Source organism: Arachis hypogaea, chromosome 20, assembly GCF_003086295.3.
Source record: "Arachis hypogaea cultivar Tifrunner chromosome 20, arahy.Tifrunner.gnm2.J5K5, whole genome shotgun sequence".
NCBI lineage: Eukaryota > Viridiplantae > Streptophyta > Magnoliopsida > Fabales > Fabaceae > Arachis > Arachis hypogaea.
In genome coordinates this window covers 120,059-139,697 of record NC_092055.1, presented here as the reverse complement: position 1 = coordinate 139,697, position 19,639 = coordinate 120,059, and the positions used below count along the sequence as shown (strand labels likewise).

The 19,639-nt window shown below is 34.3% G+C and overlaps 4 protein-coding genes across 4 annotated transcripts; 2 read left to right on the top strand and 2 right to left on the bottom strand.

Annotated features, from left to right (window-relative positions):
• The first annotated feature begins 6,380 nt into the window (after positions 1-6,380).
• LOC112786911 (plastidal glycolate/glycerate translocator 1, chloroplastic) lies at positions 6,381-10,483 on the top strand. The gene is made up of 8 exons (XM_025830290.3): positions 6,381-6,926; positions 7,012-7,327; positions 7,399-7,660; positions 7,742-7,857; positions 8,625-8,734; positions 9,189-9,366; positions 9,703-9,832; positions 10,121-10,483. The coding sequence occupies exons 1-8, from the start codon at positions 6,648-6,650 to the stop codon at positions 10,269-10,271; spliced, it is 1,542 nt and encodes a 513-aa protein (XP_025686075.1). The 5' UTR covers positions 6,381-6,647; the 3' UTR covers positions 10,272-10,483.
• A 204-nt stretch (positions 10,484-10,687) lies between these two features.
• On the top strand, positions 10,688-13,720 carry LOC112786910 (protein WEAK CHLOROPLAST MOVEMENT UNDER BLUE LIGHT 1). The gene is made up of 4 exons (XM_025830289.3): positions 10,688-11,142; positions 11,395-11,469; positions 11,565-11,693; positions 11,798-13,720. Exons 2-4 carry the CDS (start codon positions 11,443-11,445, stop codon positions 13,535-13,537), a joined length of 1,896 nt encoding a protein of 631 aa, XP_025686074.1. The 5' UTR covers positions 10,688-11,142; positions 11,395-11,442; the 3' UTR covers positions 13,538-13,720.
• A 1,966-nt stretch (positions 13,721-15,686) lies between these two features.
• LOC112782287 (protein TORNADO 2) lies at positions 15,687-16,905 on the bottom strand. Its single transcript, XM_025824633.3, has one exon. It carries the CDS (start codon positions 16,743-16,745, stop codon positions 15,939-15,941), a length of 807 nt encoding a protein of 268 aa, XP_025680418.1. The 5' UTR covers positions 16,746-16,905; the 3' UTR covers positions 15,687-15,938.
• Positions 16,906-18,745: 1,840 nt separating this feature from the next.
• Positions 18,746-19,609, bottom strand: LOC112785068 (RING-H2 finger protein ATL29-like). Its single transcript, XM_025828478.2, has one exon. The coding sequence runs from the start codon at positions 19,607-19,609 to the stop codon at positions 18,746-18,748; it is 864 nt and encodes a 287-aa protein (XP_025684263.1).
• Between the last annotated feature and the right edge of the window lie 30 nt (positions 19,610-19,639).

Sequence of the window (19,639 nt, the reverse complement as noted above, 5' to 3'; positions counted from 1 at the left end):
CAGATTTAAGATTTCTTTCTTTTATTTATGTTACTGTTGCTTCCCATCTGAAGGCATTTTTATTCAAGTAGATTTTCTCCCTTTTTGCTTTGGTTAAGTAATTGGAGACACTCGAGTTATCAAACTCCTTGTGATTGATGATTGTTATCTTTGCTAGTTGATTTGTATTCCAATAACTCTAGTCTTTTCTTAGGAATTGACTAGGACCTGAGGAATCAAATTGATTCATCCACTTAAATTACCTTCATAGTTAGAGGTTAATAAGGTGGGAGCAAAAATCCAATTCTCATCACATCTGATAAGGATAACTATGATAGGACTTCAATTTCTCATACCTTGCCAAGAGATTTTATTAATTATTAATTTATTTTTCTTGTCATTTAAATTACTTGTTTCCTATTTTCAAAAACCCAAAAATATATCTCTTTACACAACCAATAATAAATTATACCTCCCTGCAATTCCTTGAGAAGACGACCCGAGGTTTCAATACTTCGGTTATCAATTTTATTGGGTTTGCTTAAGTGACAAACAAATTTTTGTATGAAAGGATTATTGCTTGGTTTAGAAACTATACTTGTAACGAGAATTTATTGTGAATTATAAACCATCAATCTTCAGTTCATCAATCACCAGCCCAATCAGCATCGGAGTAAGCCTGAAGAGACAAAGAGAAATGGGCAGAAAAATAAAGGCCATGAAATAGAGTACCTTTGATGTAGCGAAGAATGCGAAGAACTGCCGCATAGTAAGTAGTACGAGGAGCTGACAAAAACTGGCTAAGTACATGAACCGGATAGGCGATATATGGTCGGGTGACAGTCAAGTAGACGAGACCCCAACTAACTGTCGATAGATAGTCGGATTATCCAAACAGTGCCATCCATAGGGTAAATCGAACATTAGGCTCAAGAGGAGTAGACTCAGTGCGACTATCTATAATCCCAGAGCGAGCAAGAAGATCTGAAGCATACTTAGCTTGAGATAGATAGATGCCATCATCGGTGGAGATGACCTCGAGACCAAGAAAATAGTTGAGAGAACCAATATCTTTCATCTCAAAGGTACGGTGAAGTGAGGCCTTAAGATCAGAGATACCATCAACATCATCTCCAATAATGATCATGTCATCAACATACAAAAGTAGAAGAACAACTCAATGGTCGCTTTTACAAATGAAGAGAGCATTCTCATGAGGGCTAGAAGTAAAACCAAGACAGCATATGGTAGTGCTGAACTTGTCAAACCATTCACGAGGAGCTTGCTTAAGTCCATAAAGTGCCTTGCGAAGGAGACAAACCTTACTAGCAGGATAAGGATATCCTGGAGATGGTTTCATATAGACTCTCTTTTTCAAATCCCCATTAAGAAATGCATTCTTCACATCCATCTGACTGAGAGATCATTTTTTAACCGCGGCAATGGTAAGAAGAGCTCTAACAGACGTAAGATGAGCGACAGGAGTAAAAGTCTCTTTATAATCAATACCATACTCTTGCGTACAACCTTGAGCAACCAGGCGAGCCTTATAACGGTCAATAGAGCTATCAGAGCGAGTCTTGATCTTGTATACCCATCTACTGCCCACAATTTTCTGATCAAAAGGAGGATCAACCAAATTCCAAGTGTGTGCTTTTTCAAGTGCCTATATTTCTTTTTGCATTGCTTGTTGCCAATTTGAATTTGTGGAGGCTTTTCTGAATAACTTAGGTTTATATTGATGAAGGATAGTAAAAAAACAATGATAATCAAAAAGATGAGGAAGAGAATTTCTTATCCTAGAAAAAGTAACTTTTACGGGCTCTATTATTGAAAATAACAAAAACATTTTTGAATGCTCAAATTTTTATATCTAACGCGAATTTTCAAAAACTATAGAGTTTAAGTAAAAATTGTCCTTGGAGATCGTCTTCATTATCACCACTCTAATATCAATCTTTTAGCATCATCCAAATACTTTTTCATTTAATTCGTATCCTCAGTTACCACGGTCAATATAACCTTTTCCTTCTGCTCTTTACCATCAACACTATCACACTCTATAGAACCACATCACGTGCACTCACAAAACATTAATTGAACCACGAATCTTAACGCTTTTTAATTTACATATGGCGCTAGAGTACGTGCTGGACTCCATTATGAAAAAGGGGTGTGCTTAACATGTTTGTGGTGTTAGGAGGGAACAACTCGGACCCTGCGAGTTGACACCACTCACACAGACAGTCCGATTTCATTCACCATGTGATTTCAGCTCTCAGTTCACCAAAATAATTTCTATTTGTACTCAAAACGGAGGGTCCGAGTTCTTTTCAAAATCAAAGCATGGAACTCGGACCATGCGACTTGTACTACATTGCATATTAAAAAACCACGTTAAGGTAATACGGAGGGTCCGATTTAGAGCACCCCAAATTTTTATTTCTCATTAGCATACAAATCGGACCGTGCGATTTGATAAGCAAAATTTATAAACAAAGAAAACGCACGGTCCGAGTTCTTCTCTGTGACACTGACAAAAAGCTGTCCCACATATACGTCTAGTCCCCCATGCTTCCATATCCAAGAAAAGCACACGTATAGGTTCCATTTCGATAAAATTGAGCCCGAATCTTAACAAGTCCACTTTAAAACTTGAATTCAAATTTAAGATGAGTAAAAATGGTAGTTTATTTATTAATAATTATATTATTATATAGTATTATAATTAGATTTATGTATTTAATTGTTTTAAATAATAAATTTAAAATTAATTATTTTTCTTTATATAATAATAGAGATAATACATAGTTTGATTCCTAAAATTTGAGTGCAGCTCAAAACAATCCACAACTTTTAAAAATAACCAAATTAATACTTGAATTTATATATAGAGAATATCTTTTAATTTTAATTAAACGGCCGTTAACGTAGTATAAAAATAGAGCGTTAAATCTTAATTATAAAATGACATAGTTAAGACTTTAATATAGTCAAATATGGGTGAGTACGAGTCGGTTTGGTTCGAGTTTATGGTAAAATAAGAATAGAACCGATTAAAATATAATTTGTTCGGTTTGGTTCGGATTTGCATTTTTTTGTACATGTATCCGAACCAAACCAAACCGATTAAGAACGGATTGGTTCGGTTCGGATAATTGGGTACCCAATGACTTTGAAATTTATAAAAAAAACCAAATTTTTATCTTAAAAATCCAACAAGTACAATAAACATGTAATATTAATAGAAATAATCCAAACATGTTAAACACTAAATACATTAAAAACTAAACTCATTAAAATCTAAACATATTAATAATGAATAATCATTGTCTAATAGAAAAGCTATATATATTTTTTTATTTTTTTATTTAATTAATATATGATCGGGTTCGCGGGTTGGTTCGGATTCCACACCCCAAAACCAATACCCAAACCAATCACTAACAAAAGCTATCGATTTGGTTCGGATTAGACCCGATTACCCGTTGATTTCAGAACCAATTTAATTGGTTCAATTCGGATTCGAACGGATAATCGGGTACCCACTACCCATGCTCACCCCTATAGTCAAATAGATGTTCTAAATTAGTTAATTGAACTATTTTGGATTTTGATTAATATTTGTCTTATTAATTAATAGAAATTTGATTAAAATAATCTTATAAAGGCATAGAAATTTCCTAATTAAGATTTTCTTTTGGTTTACAAAATACTCGACTACTAATAAAATAATAGTTTAATTATTATATTAATCTTTATAATTTTATTAAAATTTTAATTAAATTTTTATATTTTTTAATTAGATTTATGTATTATTTTTAATTTTATAATTAGTCTATTTTTATATCAAACCATAAAATTAACAAAAAAAATATTCAAAAAAATATGATCAAATATCTAACTAAATTTTTTATTATGAATACATTTAATTTATAAAAAAATATTTAATTAATTTTAATATTTTTTATACTAAACAAGATTTAATTATAAAATTAAAAATAATATAAAAATTTAATTAAAAAATATAAAAATCTAATTAAAAATTTAATAAAATTATAAGAATTAGCATCTTAGTTAGTCTCTTTCAAATAATAAATAAGAGTAATATATATTCTAAACTACATGATAAATTTATTATTATTAAAAAATTTTAAATTTTTTATTTAATAAACATAAAATAAATACATTAAATATTTAATTTTTTATATTTCTAATAAAAATTTTAATATATGTTTGTAGAGCGAGGAATAGATAAATCAAATAAAAAATTATAAATTATACAACGTATACATCAAAATTAATTATTAAAATTAATTATTAATATAAAATATAGGGCAAGTTACTTAAATAAATAGAATAGAGAAAATATTTACCTAAATGTGCAAAACTGGTTCTTGTTACCTGCATGTGCAAAAAGTCATTTCTATGTAATCCGTGGCAACCCACCACGGTTTCAAAACGTGCATAAACCGTGGCAGGTCCCAGCGGATTATGGCCAAAAGATATAGAGTGTAAACCGTGGTAGGTCACCACGGTTTAGTAAGGAGAGATGGCGTGCATAAACCGTGGAGAGTCACCACGGTTTATGAAGAAACTTATTTGCACATAAAACCTTGTGGGTCACCACGGTTTATGTGTGGTAAATAATGGCCAGAAAACCTTGTTAATTTTATGTCCAATAGAAAATGAATTTATTAGCACAATAAATTTATGAGCAGAATCTTAAATTATGTCTTATCAACAACAGCTTTTTATAATAGAAAGAGTACAATAGAAAAAAAATCAGATAATACTAAGAAAATGATTTTTATAGTGCTTAAAAAATTGATGTCTATTTACTAAAAAATAAAAAAGTAATATTTAATTTAAAATGATGAAATTTAATAAATTTAAAATATTTAAAATTTTTTATGTAAAATAAATTAGAAAAAAATTAGACTCCAATAATAAATACCATGAAATTTTTGGATTTTTTTCTATTATAAAATAAAAAAATATTTTTAAAAATAAATTACACTAACATTAATGTTTGAAATCTGTGTTTTTATTTTTTATTTTAAATTTTTATGAAGTTTTCAAAATCTTAGGCAAACTTATAAAAACTACTCAAAAGTTCGTTTAAGCTTAAGGTGACCTCTCTCATTATATTCATCTTTATTTTTTCATTTATAAAATAAAGATTCATTACACTATAACATATTAATGAGTACAATAAAATAATTACTTGTTAATATTGGTATATTAATATTCATTAACATGCTTATTGATTAAATCTTTTATATAGATTTAATAAATTCACATATAAGTGTATATTGATACATTAGTATTTGTTAAATTTAAAATAAAAAATATTTATTATATTATAAGAATATTAATGAGTACTCTAAAAATTATTAATAAGTAATTATTTTATTATGTTCATTAATATTTTTTATAGTATAATAAATATTTAAATATAGTGTAAAATGAAAAATAGGGATAAACATAATGAAAAAATAATTGATAATACATGTAAAAATTTTATAGTATATATTAGTCAATAATACATAAAGAAAACGAAAAAATTTTATTATAAATATTCAATAGAAATAGATTATTTTTTTTTTTATAAAATGTACTATATAGTGTGTATTTATTAGGCTGCCTTTGTTTTCAACAACAAAATAGGATAAGACACTGAAAATAGGATAGGACAAGACACTGATGGACAGAGACACAAAATTTTATGTTATTGTAATTCTGCTTGGTGATAAACTAGAACAAATTATGAAAATCTAATTTATTCTCATTTTTTTCATTAAAAAAATTTGAGATGAAAAATATAATAATAAAAAATATAATTATAAAAAATTAACAAGAATAATAAAAAAAATAAAAAATAAGTTGTGTCTCTTGGACATAAAATTAACAAGGTTTTCTGGCCATTATTTACCACACATAAACCGTGGTGACCCACAAGGTTTTATGTGCAAACAAGTTTCTTCATAAACCGTGGTGACTTTCCACGGTTTATGCACGCCATCTCTCCTTAGTAAACCGTGGTGACCTACCACGGTTTACACTCTATATCTTTTGGCCATAATCCGCTGGGACCTGCCACGGTTTATGCACGTTTTGAAACAGTAGTGGGTTGCCACGGATTACATAGAAATGACTTTTTGCACATGCAGGTAACAAGAACCAGTTTTGCACATTTGGATAAATATTTTCTCTATTCTATTTATTTAAGTAACTTGCCCTAATATATATATATATATATATATATATATATATATAATATAAATATACATTAAAAATAAATTAAATAACATATATACAAATATATTAATAACTGATTTTTTGAATAATTACAAAAGAAATTTACCGGAATAAAATAGTAATTAAAACGATGGGAGGTTGAGGGTACAGAAGAGGAGGAGGCAGCAGCAACGAAGGGAGAGGAAAGAGGGTGGGAGTTTGGTGTAAGAGAAGATGTGAGGTCGGAGCAAGCAGAGAAGAGTGTATCTGTGCCCTCGATCTATGGCTATAAACTTGTTTGATAATGATAACATGAGCAATTTAGCATTTCTTTTGGTCCATCCAATTTCTCTTTTTAGGCCCCACACAGTATGTGAAGTGCGATGCTTTCTCTTGCTCTTGTTCAGTAAGCAGCTCCAACTGCAGGTATGGCGACCCTTTTACCCACCGTGCTTCTGAGACCACCGTCTCTCTCAGTCGCCCCCAGGTCAAACCATCTTCTTGCTCCCAATGGCCTCCAGAAAGGCTCCTTTTCGCACAATACAGTCATCCCCTTCGCCATCAAGGGAAAAGGCCAAGGCCTCCGCCTCCTCCAAAGGCAAATGGGTGCCTCTCATGGTGATGGAATTCGCAAAAGCAGAGAAATTTCAGCAAAATCAGCTGGCACTGAATCTGGCGGCACTTCCTCTTCCACACTTACCCAAAGTGTCAGTCAGCTTCTCATTTTTATTTGAACCACTACAAACAGGAAAGAGGCAATCATTCCTTATTTTGTTGTTGATCAATGATCAGGTAGTTGGGCTCTTCCATTTGATTGTGTCCCTGGGGCTTATTCTTGCAATGGACAAGTATTTGAAGAAAGCGTTCGTAGCTGCTGCCATTAAGTTCCCCAGCGCATTGTTCGGGATGTTCTGTATATTCTCGCTTCTGATTGTTCTTGACTCCACCCTGCCTTCTGCGGCTACTGCCTTGATGAACTTCTTTGAGCCTGCCTTCATGTTCATACAGAGATATCTCCCTTTGTTCTATGTTCCATCTTTGGTTGTCCTGCCTCTTTCTGTCAGAGATATTCCGCCTGCTTCTGGCATCAAAATTTGCCTCATTATAGGTCCCTTTTTTCTCTCAACAACTGCTCATCATTCATATTTCTTTATGCACCTTGTTGACTCTCATTTGCAGTTGGAGGATGGCTAGCTACGGTTTGTGTTGCCGGTTTCACGGCTATAGCAGTGAGAAAAGCAGTGAAGACACAAATGGTAGATGCCGAGCCTATGGGAAAACCCTCCCCATTTTCTACCTTTGAAGTGTGGATATGGTCTGGGGTTCTCCTTGCTTCGTTCCTCGGTGCATTGTTCTACCCAACAGCATTGGGGACAGCTGCCAGAACGTCCCTTCCATTCTTGCTTGCTGCAACTGTCTTAGGCTACATGGTTGGCTCTGGGTAAATAAACGAAAGCTTGCACACTTGCACTTTCTCTTTTCACTACAACTACTCTTATTCTTGTTTATTTATTTTTTACAGGTTACCATCGACTGTGAAGATGGTCTTCCATCCAATAATTTGCTGTGCACTATCAGCTGATCTCGTAGCATATGCTTTTGGCTATCTATCCAAGTCTGGGTTTGAACCTGTTCTTGGTACAACTTCGAGACAGTCTTTTGATTGCTGTAGAACTGTTTAATTACTACTATGTTCTACAAGTCTGTCTATCTTTGGCTTCTAACTTCAATTAGGAAAATAGATTCAGTGCAAAGTTACTAACATGCGTAGGGGGCATAACAAGCCTCAAGTTCATAACAAATCTATGTTCTAGAGTTTTGTAACTCACATCCAAAGAGTTTGCTAATCATTACTAAGCTTTCCAGCAGAGTTGAAATGCTTTTTCATAAATCAAAAGGTACCGGTAAAATTTAGGACATAGTTGGTCTGATAGTAAAATTCTAAGGGTTTGATGATGGAAGGCATTGATTTCGATGAAGTATATGTTTTTGACAGAACAGAAAGAAAATTGGAACCATGGAAATGTTTATACTTCAGAATAATCCCCATACTGGTATCATCACACAAGTATTATATTAGACACTTCATGGACTCCCATTTATGATTTATCCTTCTGATTGCTTTTTTGAAAAAAAATAAAATATTTGCTTTCAAGCTCATAAATCTATTAAAGACTGTTTGCGAGTCCAGTTTGGTTATTGAGGAAGGATCTTACAGTAACTCAGGTGAGAAATTGTTGCTTGGAAAACAATTTTAAATCACCTGTTTTTCTTTGGCTCTCTCATCCACAGCATGATTTTTCTCTCTGTCAATTCCTTAACTTATGCTGTTCTTTTTATTAATGGCATTTCAATATCAATAATTTTTTTTGTGTTTTTTTTTTCTCTCCTTATGTTGTTTACAGGGCATTACCTTACAAAGGCAGCCTCTGATCCTGGTGCTGGTGATATTTTAATGGGATTTTTAGGATCTGTTATTCTCTCGTTTGCTTTCTCTATGTTCAAACAAAGAAAGGTATCCATCTTGGTTTCTTAGTTCATTAGTACTATAATGCCGCAATATAAATTATATAGTAAACCAGATGAATACAATATCTTGTTATTACTGTTACTTCAATGGCTTTCCTATCTAGCGGGACAGGCATAGTTGTTGTTTTAGTGCTCGCAATTGGGTTGGATTTTCTTTCACTGTTGGACAGGTTGTGGTCTACCTTTTATCTGGGCAATATTTCATATGTTGTTATTCAGTTCTGAATAATTAAGAGATGTTAAAGAGCAGTTCAAGAAGTAAAGTATAATTATACTTGTGTAGTAATTCATTGATTTGATTATATACACTTAAAACTGTAGGTTGCGAATCATAAGCAAGATATATGGGCAACTGTATAACATGCTTTGTAACTTTTTCTGAAATCTAATAATGGCTAAACCGTTAAATAATTAACTAATGATTTGTGTACCATATTCAGCTTGTGAAAAGGCATGCAGCTGAGATTTTCACCTCTGTCATAATCTCAACAGTGTTCTCACTGTATTCTACTGCCCTTGTTGGACGTCTCGTTGGATTAGAACAATCTCTAACCGTGTCCATTCTACCCAGATGTATAACAGTGGCACTGGCACTCAGCATTGTATCTTTGTTTGAAGGTAAATGTTATATCTGCACTGCAATAGTTTATCACGTAATTAAATCTTCCTGCACTAGAACACAGTGAAAGTTAATTGAGCAAATCAGAGATTAATGATTATCCAGCAAAACTTGGTTTAGATACTGTCACACGACCTATATGAACGCACAAAGAAGGGGAAGCTCTTAAACAAACATTTGTTTGCATAATTTAACACGAATGTTGGATAACCAACCATTTTTCCTTGCATTTGAGCCAACACCAACTAATTTCTCTTTTTTCTTTCCCTCTTAAAGTATTGGTCCTCTAGTATTTCTTGTAATTCCACCTCTGAAACTTCCTTTTATGCCTGCAGGTACCAATCCATCTCTTACGGCAGCTGTGGTTGTAGTAACTGGTCTGGTTGGAGCAAATTTTGTACAAGCAACACTTGATAAACTTGGTTTTCGTGATCCAATTGCCCGAGGAATAGCAACAGCATCTAGGTACATTTCCTGAACCATTCATTACTTGTTGTCTGTTGACCAAGAATTCATTTGCATTTTTTCAATGCACTCTTCTTTTAATTACTTGAATAGTTTAATGTGAAGTAATTTCGTTTGTAAATCACTGCACTACTCTTTTTTTTCCTTTTGGGTTTGCTTTTGGAAGGGTTCCTCTTATGATTCCCCGTTTTAGTTTACCAATATTAATACTAAATTATGTATATTAATATGCAACCTACAAGCACCCGAACTATTTTCTTCTTCACATGCTCTTGAATCAAATTTCAGTGCCCATGGGCTTGGAACAGCTGCATTGTCAGCAAAGGAACCGGAGGCTCTCCCATTTTGTGCCATTGCTTATGCTCTGAATGGTATATTTGGATCCATACTCTGCTCAATTCCTGCAGTAAGACAAAGCTTGCTTGCACTTGTGGGCTGAACCCGAACATGTCAACTTCCCTTGCACATCTTATGGCTGCACGAAAAGAATTGTATAGAGCAATGAATTATGTAATATTCTCTAATGGCGAGAATCTCTTCTTGGCACGAGGGGAGGGTTGCGCTTTTTGAAGTTGTGCTTATTAGTTATTACAGCAAACGTTATTTATTTATTTTATTTAATTTCTTCCAATATATACAACTTTGAACGTCTGATATGTCGTCACTCATTAGTCACTAGTACGTCGCTTGGGTGAATTGTCATATTGAATTTGTTATGGAGTCCTAGCTTAATGGATCACCTGCCTAATTAAAATGGAATTAGACACAGCAATAATGCAATGTTTTGAACAGGAGATTTTTGTACTTTTTTCTATAATTATAGATTTGGGAAATGAAAAATAAGAAGGAAAAAGAAAACCAACAAAATCGAATGGAACACTAGCATGACTATATTTATCTTGTAAATTTTAAGAAATGGTATGGGAAATTGAAGATTGTATAGATGCTAGGCGGAGAAACAGCATGCATTGGGTCAACTTTTAGAGCATATTTAGGATTGGATGAGAGACGTGTGGTAGTAAGGTGGGGAGGAAAGTTGTGGTGGAAAAATGATGAGATATGTAGTTCCAACACGTGTTTGAATGTCATTTAGTTTAACAGAATGTGGGAGTTTAATGGGAAGGTTGGCATGAGTTGGATGCACAAGAAGGAGGACGCCATCCTGAGTTGTACGTTCCCTTCCTCCTTCATTGCCTCTACGGCAACCCCAATCCCAATCCCAACCCCAATCGTCTTATACCCTCTTCCTTCTTCCTCTCCTCTGCTCCTCCTCATTCATTCATTCCTCTCCCTCTTCCGCCTTCTTCAAGGTTTCATTCTCTTCTTCATTTCCTTCTTTATGCTTTTATTTTCATCGCCATATATTATATATATTGCTCATCTTCCCATCTCTTGATGATCCATCAACGGATTGTCGAATTTATGTGAAAATGACAAACTCCATTTAAAATTTCATGTGTGTGGATACATATGTTTGTGTACCGCCATAAATGTGTGTAAATATGTCTGCTTGACGTGGCACATTATTGCATGTAAACTAACCGCTTTCTGTGTGGAACCAGGTCCTGTGAGAAATTCGGAGGAGTCACCATCTTCAGAGTCTTCCAATAATGGAGCCACATCCAGAATCCCCAAGGGTAAATTGCTTAGCATATTTGATATTACTTGCCAAGAACAATTATATTATTAATGGGTACTAATATTGGTAATGCGTGCTCACTGTGACAATCAGGGTTATGATGAACCTGCCAATAACAAGAATTTCATTGATACGGCATCCCCTTTTGAATCTGTCAAAGATGCTGTATCCAAGTTTGGAGGAAGAGTTGATTGGAAGTCCCGCCGAACCCAGAGTTTGGAGGTAAACATATGTTTTCCTTTCCCGTCTCTGTTTCAGTTTCTCTCTCCCTTGCATGCTTTGGATGGATGTCATTAATTACTATTGGTTTTGTTGTGGCTGAACAGAGAAGCAAACTTGTAGGACAAGAAATTTCAAAGACGGAAACAGTAGAGGAATTGGAGAACACAAAGAAACTTATAGAAGAACTGAAGACTAACTTAGAGAGGATAGAAAAAGAAGAGCTTGAAGCAAAAGAAGAGGCAGATCTCTTGAGTGTTAAGATTGAGGAGATGGAGGAGGATATTGTGAGTGAAGCCAGTGTGGAAGCCAAGGCACAACTCGATGCTGAGAAGGCCAGGCATGCTGCCGCGGTTTCGGACTTGGAATTTGTCAAAAGGGAACTGGACTCACTTAATAAGGAGTACACTTGTATGGTGAGTGAAAGGGATGTGGCAGCCCGAAAGGCAGAAGATGCTGTTGCTGCATCCAAGGAGGCTGAAAAGGCGTTGGAGAATCTGACTAATGAGTTGATTGCAACAAAGGAGTCATTGAGTGCCACCCGAGCTGCACACCTGGAAGCAGAGGAAAAGAGGTCGGGCATCGCTGATGAAGAATTCCACAAGTGTAGGCTGGAACTAGAAGAGGCAGAGGAGGAGCTAGAGAAGCTCAACAAGCAAGTGTTGTCAGCACGGGTACTGAAATCCAAATTGGATGCATCTTCCTCGTTACTACTCGATTTGAAGGCTGAATTAGCAGCATATATGGGATCAAAGCTGAAAGAGCAAGGCAATCTAGAGCTGAAGAAGGAACTCGAGGAAGTCAAACTCAACATTGAGAAGGCAGCTGCTGAGGTTGACAGCTTGAGGGAGGCTTCCATGTCACTAAAATCAGAGCTGGAAGATGAGAAGTCGATCCTCTCCGGCCTCAGGCAGAGCGAGGAAATGGCAGCTACTGCAGTGACAACGCTCCAGGAGGAGCTGGAGAAGACTCGGTCCCTGATAGCTTTCCGGCGGATGAAGGAGCAAGAAGACAGAGAGATGATGATAGAGCTGCCCAAGAAGCTTCAGGAAGTGGAAAAAGAGGCTGAGGAGGCCAGAGCACTTCTTAAGGCCGCTCAGGCAGAGCTTATGGAAGCAGAACAGGAGGCTGAACAGGCCAAGGCCCTGGCAACTACATTGGAGAATAAGCTGCTGTCAACAGAGAAGGAGATCGAATCGGCCAAGGTCTCCGAGAAGTTTGCAAGAGATGCAATCAAGGCACTGGAAAAGACGGAAACAGGCAAAAGCGGGAATGAGAGCGACCCTTCCAAGGTGACCCTGACACTGGACGAATACCAGGAGCTGAGCAAGCGAACCTACAAAGCGGAGGAGCAAGCCAATGCTAGGATTGCAGCTGCTAATGCTCAAATTGAGAAGGCAAAGGAGTTGGAGTTGAGGAGCTTGGAGAAGCTGGAAGAACTTAACGAGGAGTTGTCTGTGAGAAGGGAGTCTCTCAAGATTGCCACCGAGAACGCTGATAGGGCCAAAGAAGGAAAGCTAGCTATCGAATATGAGTTGAGAACATGGATTACTGAACAGGAGGAGCAGCAGAGAAAGGCTGATGAACTTAGTCCCGATACTGATACCGAGGTTGAAGCTATTGTTGATGCTGCAACTCCTCTTCCCGACCAACATTTGTCAAGCTCCAACTGTAACGATGCCTCAGTCCTAACTGAATCAGCGCCAGGCACCGGCCCTGCCTCTGCCCCAGAAGCTCCAGCCCCTGCCCCAGATACAAAGACCAAGAAGAAGAAGAAGCTCAAGTCACTATTCCCAACAAAAGTTGTCATGTTCTTTTCTAAGAGGAAGACGCACCCAGCCAAGTGATGAGTCTCTCATCCTTCCAGTCAAACTAGTGAGCTAAGCCTTAACCTAGTCCTTATTGATGAAGGGATTCTGTATTGCCTGCGATTCATTTCTGATCAATTGTATTCATTCTTTGGTTGCAACAACAAATTAATTATCATCATTTACTGTATTTGTATATAAGGTATCGAAAAAGTTTGCTAACCATGACTGTTTCAGTCAAATAGCAGTTATGATCATAACTCATACTGTAACGAAGCATACATAACCTATACCTGCCTCATGCTAACTAGTAACTACTTCCCATTTCCCATATCCATTTGATTTAAAACTAGATTTAGACTCCTGACGTAGAATTAAAATGAATTAATTTTTATGTATGAAAAAAATCTAATAAAAAATCTTAAAATTAATATTAAATTTGATTTTTTTTTTAAGTTATTTGAAAAAGTTGTATTCAATTAGAATTATTTGTATATATTATTAGTTAACAGACATATTTGGTAAATAATAAAAATAAGCTCAAACTAATTTAAAATGATTTTATTTAATATTTATTAATTATTTTTAAAATAAATACATAATATTAAATATAATAAATATGTAATTTTAGATGTTATATATATATATATATATATATTAACTTAAATAAGATAACTTTATATTATTCTTTTTTCTTAGCATTACTGATTAACTAATTGCTTATTGCTTATATTTATAAGTCAAAGGTAATTATTATTTATGCTGTTGGTATTTTGTAGCTTAGTCCCTAACCGTTAAAAAAGTATAATTAGTTAGATCGATATTATTAATATTTGTTATTCATATACAAAAAAATATATTAAAATATAAATACAATTTGAAAAAGAAATAAAATTCTATTTATATTTATAACTATAATTCTAAAATTGAAGCATAAAGCATATCAAATTATCAATTATTGCGTGAAACAACTATTTACGTCAATAGAATATAATGCAACCATTGTATACTGTCACGAAATTGCATAAAGGTTGTGCAATATCCGACAAACTAATTTTCTAGATATAAACACAGTTTTCACACTGCAACCATAGCAGGGGTACACATCACAACTAGGGTATCCGTAGAAATATTTGAAGATAGGAATGGAAATATAAACAAAATTTTTTTCGTGGAGTTGGAAATGAATAAAGATCTCCTAACATGAATTTGGAGTGGGGATGACAATTAATATTTCCTATTTTAAAAATTCTATATACATACGAAAAATTAGTTATTAAATTAGTTATTATATATTAAAAAATATATGTATTATTTAATTTATTTTTAATATGTATTTATATTTTAATATATACTTTAAATCGATAACTAATTTAATGGTTAACATTTAGTGTATACATAATATAATTATTTCTATTTCGTGAGAATTCTTTTCTTAAAGATAATTATACATAAAATAATCAATTTAAATAATATTAGTATTTAATATTAATATATAATTTTCATACAATGTTTGTTTTAATTTTAAAATTTTAATATTTAGATATATATTTATATTGCGTTATTATCTTAGATAATTCGTTTCTTAATTACATAAATTTTTTTTATCGAAAAATCACTATACTCCCCTGCGTTACCATCCCTAGTACATAATGCTCGATCGCGGACCCACAATTAAAATTTGAGACCATGGCCATGGATAGAGATGACAATCTTAATATAGGAGAGCAGGGACGGAGACGATTGTTGTCCATTTCTCATCTCCCTCTCTAAAATTAAGGCATATATCGTGTAATTGTTCAATTTTTTTGTAATTTTTTTCATTTTTCTGTGTAAATAACCTAATAATGGTTCACAATCAATAACATCCTTACCATTTAGAGTAACAATAAGTCGAAGAACACCATGTATTATGGGTAGTGAGGTTTTATATTGACTTCCAGGAGATTTTTTCTTTTAGAGGTCCCACTTTTAAGTTTTTTCTCGATTTATTCTTCCATGAATTTCGAAAGAAAAAAATTAATTCCTCGCCCCTATTCTACAGAGTAATTTTTTGTCCAATCCCCATTACTGTCTTTGATACCCACACTTAACAGAATCCCATTGTCATCCTGTCATCCAAGACACAAGTTGCAGAGTAATAGTCTATGCATATATAAGAGCATGCATATCAACATAGGTCATAGTCTAAAATTAATAATTTTGCTTTTATTTATATAGTCGAAAATTGATGTTTGGTTTAAATCCTAAAATTGATTCTAACATTTAATTGACTATGATTAACATTTCTTCAATTTCCTTTGTTTTAAGAATACATAATAATGCAATCATTATGCTAAATAAGTAAATATGATGGAATAATGATATGTTAGAAGCAAAATGATACATTTAGTTGAGGAGCACGCACCAAAGATGCGTTTCTTGTGGGAAAAGTAGTCGTCTAGGTGTATCCTTGCCTGTATCTGCGGAAGAGTTGGTCAGTTTTTGCGTTCCGAAAGGCAAAGAAGGCAGCGAGGTAGAGTGCAACGAGAGGAAGCAAAGAAATGAGGAGTATGAGATTGGCCGCTCTCCATTCTTTCCTGAGGGCGGCCAAGACACCGGCCTTACAGGAGTCACAGTTGTAGCAGAGCTGCATCTGGTCGTTGCTCCAGCGTGTGCAGTCAGCATCTGCTGCCGTGCTGATGGGGCTTATCCAGTACGTTGGATTCACAAAGGTGTAACCGCATTCTGTTGGTGGCTTACAGCACCCTGACTGCATGGGTGTCAGATGCGCATTAAAGAAGTCCTGAGGCATTCGGTAACTTTGGTTCAAGCGAGCGCACATATTGGTTTTGGAAAGGCAGGTTTTGATACGAGAGCTTCTAATCCTTCGACGAAGCCAAAGCGAGAAGTCATCCAAGTGGTATTCCAAGTATGAGCGGTTGGGTTGAACGTTGCCGTGGCCTCTAAGGGTGACCGTGTACACCAACACCACCAGGCACACCAGCAACACGATTAGCACCAGCATGGCTACCAGGTAGAATATCATCACCCTCACCTGCTGGACTCTCCACAATAATGCTCCCGCCAATCCTGCCAGACCCACCACCATCATCACAATCCCCAACATAAGCACCGCCCATTCTAGAACCTTCACACACGATTCCGCTACCTCTGTGCTCAGCCATATCCCGGCCCCAATTATTGGAATCGACAGCAGCACCGCCCCTAAGGTGATGCCTCCTATCACATTGTTGCTCAGTGCCATATCCGCAACAGCTCAGCGTACTTGATTGCTGATAATGGTCTAATCGACTGCTAATTAAATTAAACCAAAAGGAATAATGAGGCCACGTACAGGTCTCTTTTCTTCAAATTTGTTCCTAACCTTCAATACCCAAAAGCTAGCCAGCTAGTTAGAATAATGAAGAATGAGTTTGTTAAAGTTGGTTTCGAATATATTATATAAGCAATGCTTAGAAGCTAACTCAATTTATTTTTTTTAATTATTTTATTTCTCTTAAATTCTATATTCTAAATTATAATTTTTTAATTCTAGATTGTAAATTATAATTCAAAAAAATAATTAATTAATAAAAATTGATTTTCTGCAGTTTCTCATCCTTTATTTAGGACGCGTTACTTTGAGGCTTATTTTTTTGAAAGCAAAGAATACCTTGGGTTGTATGTGCACGTCATGGACAAATTAAAATCAGAAGGAAGAATCCATGTGTCCATGTGTCTTTCAAACCTCCTTTGAGGCTTTGACGCACTTGTATATTTTTCCTTTTCGAGTTTTGATATAATCATCAGCTTTGAGCTCTATAAAAATTCAAAAGGCAAATTAGAATGAGTTATAGCATTCGCTGTTAAAATGCCTCTCCGTAATAGTTTTCTAGGATACATGGTAACTAGGCCGTAATAAGTTATTTGACAGGTTATATTTTAACTTACGACAATTATTTGTTTAGCTTATTCTAACTTATAAACTCGCATTTATGAATTAGAAATATAAATCATTATAAGGTTCATGGAAAACATTAAAAATAATTAACTAATCACATAATTCATTAAATCAGAAAAGTAGAACAAGAACAAAAATTCAAGAGAACAATTTAAAAGAATTCATTTATTCTGAAAATTAAAAAAAAATTAGCAACTTATAGAGAAGTAAGAAAAAATAATAGATTTTATGGAGTAAAAAATTGCACACTCTCCAGTTATGCTTATCAATTATCATATCTTCCAAATCAATAATATTCTTGTGATGGTATCGTTTTTTAGATCTTAATTTTTAAATCCTTTTTTATTTAGTTTAGAATCTCTACAAAATTTTATAAAAACTTTTATTATCTTCAATATTCTTATAAAAAAATTAATCCAAATCTTTCATTATTTAAAATGAATTGAATTACACCTGAAATTATTAAAAAAAATAGAATCTATATCAATTCATACTTTAATTTTAAATTATATATTAAAGTGAGACTTGCGCGATGTGCAAAGAGGTAAATTAATTGTGCTATATAGTGTATTCTAATGTTAAATTTGAATGGTTTTATATTAAAAATATATTGTAGAATATTTATTTGATAATTTATATATAATTTCATATAATTATTCAACTAAAATATAATATAAATTAAAATATATTTATTATTTTTAAAATTTAAATTTATTTATTTAAAAAAAAACCATAAAATTTTTATATTAGAATTGTATAAAATTACATATTTATTCGTTAATTTTATTTTTATATTTATTTTGGTTGTCATACAAATTCATTATATTATTATGCTTTATTATTCATTAATTAGGACATACTTACCATGAATAACACAATTATTAGGTGTGTATTGTAAAGTGTGGTTGGGTGGTCTTTGATTGCAATGTTGAATGGGTGGACTAATTTAAAGTGTGAACTGTGAAATGTAGTGGTGGTATGATGTTCCTTAATTTGCAATGGTAATGTACTAATAATGTACTATTTTCTTCGTTAAGCCAAGATTATATCTCTCGTTTTCGTTTACCCGGCCATTTTAGATTGAAGTCATTCTTCATCCGGAAAATAAAGTGTAAAAACAAAAAAAAATCCAAATGCACGATAATAATGATAAACAATAATATATATCTAACACATATATACACTACAACAGAATAGAGAAAACCTAGCTAGTATGTTCCTTCTTAAAGTATAGGTAAATTTAAATCAATGAAGAACAAAAGGGGGAGAGAGATAGTAATTGGACAATGATTAAGATGCTAGCTTCAAGAAATTTGGATATGAGCGAGAGAGGTGGAGCAGCTAGATACAGATTCAACAAAGCCACAATTACTACAAGGCCTAGTCGAAGTCGTCATCTGCATCTCTTGAAAACTTGTACAACTCTTAGAATAGTGGTGCCGCCCTCTTATAATGTGTTGCGGCAGCCTCAAGGTATATTTATCATCATTTTCTTCTTCTTCTCCTCTAAAAACTATGGAATGGCCCGTTGAGTGTGACCTTGCAAACTTATGTTCTTGCTGCACCCCATTATTATTATGATAATGTTCATCACTACACGAATGATCCTCTCCTCCTGTACCCTGATGACCCCCACTACCTTGGGTGGCCATGTCTGTTATTATGTCAATGCGTATGTCAGCACCACCACTGCTACCACTGATTTCTCCTTCTCCTGATTTATGCTCCTCGAGGTTTGTGCGGCAAACAGGGCAAGTCTTGTGGGAATAAAGCCAAAGGTCAATGCATTCTTGGTGGAAAACATGGCAGCAAATAGTCAAGAGGCGAATCAAGCTGTCGTCCTCGAATTCGAGCAAGCAAATGGCACATTCTAGGCTGCGGAGGTCCTTTACGGAGGAATACACAAAGGTTGGGAACGTTTGAAGCATGGAAGGATCAAGGCCTATTGAGGAAGACCTATTTGTTGATGAAGGACGAAGCAATGAACCAGAGAAACTCTGGTGGAAGGCCCAAGAGTGGAGGACGCTTACAAGGCAGTACTTGCACAAGTACACAACGCTGAAGGCCATGAAGCATAACACTAGGATGGCTAACGTGAATGCTATTAACGCCGGTGGGGTATTGTATTCTGCTTCGGGCGTCTTGTAGCCCGCCTCCGACGATGACATTGGCAAGATGATGAGACACCAATCAACACG

Excerpts from the sequence above, each read along its gene's own strand:
- LOC112785068 (XM_025828478.2), bottom strand. The coding sequence starts at position 19,609 with ATGTCATCGTCGGAGGCGGGCTACAAGACGCCCGAAGCAGAATACAAT.
- LOC112782287 (XM_025824633.3), bottom strand. The coding sequence starts at position 16,745 with ATGGCACTGAGCAACAATGTGATAGGAGGCATCACCTTAGGGGCGGTG.
- LOC112786910 (XM_025830289.3), top strand. The coding sequence starts at position 11,443 with ATGGAGCCACATCCAGAATCCCCAAGG. Across the intron at positions 11,470-11,564 it reads CACATCCAGAATCCCCAAGG|GGTTATGATGAACCTGCCAA; the intron begins GTAAATTGCTTA and ends TGTGACAATCAG. Across the intron at positions 11,694-11,797 it reads GCCGAACCCAGAGTTTGGAG|AGAAGCAAACTTGTAGGACA; the intron begins GTAAACATATGT and ends GTGGCTGAACAG.
- LOC112786911 (XM_025830290.3), top strand. The coding sequence starts at position 6,648 with ATGGCGACCCTTTTACCCACCGTGCTTCTGAGACCACCGTCTCTCTCA. Across the intron at positions 7,328-7,398 it reads CAAAATTTGCCTCATTATAG|TTGGAGGATGGCTAGCTACG; the intron begins GTCCCTTTTTTC and ends TCTCATTTGCAG. Across the intron at positions 7,661-7,741 it reads GGCTACATGGTTGGCTCTGG|GTTACCATCGACTGTGAAGA; the intron begins GTAAATAAACGA and ends TATTTTTTACAG.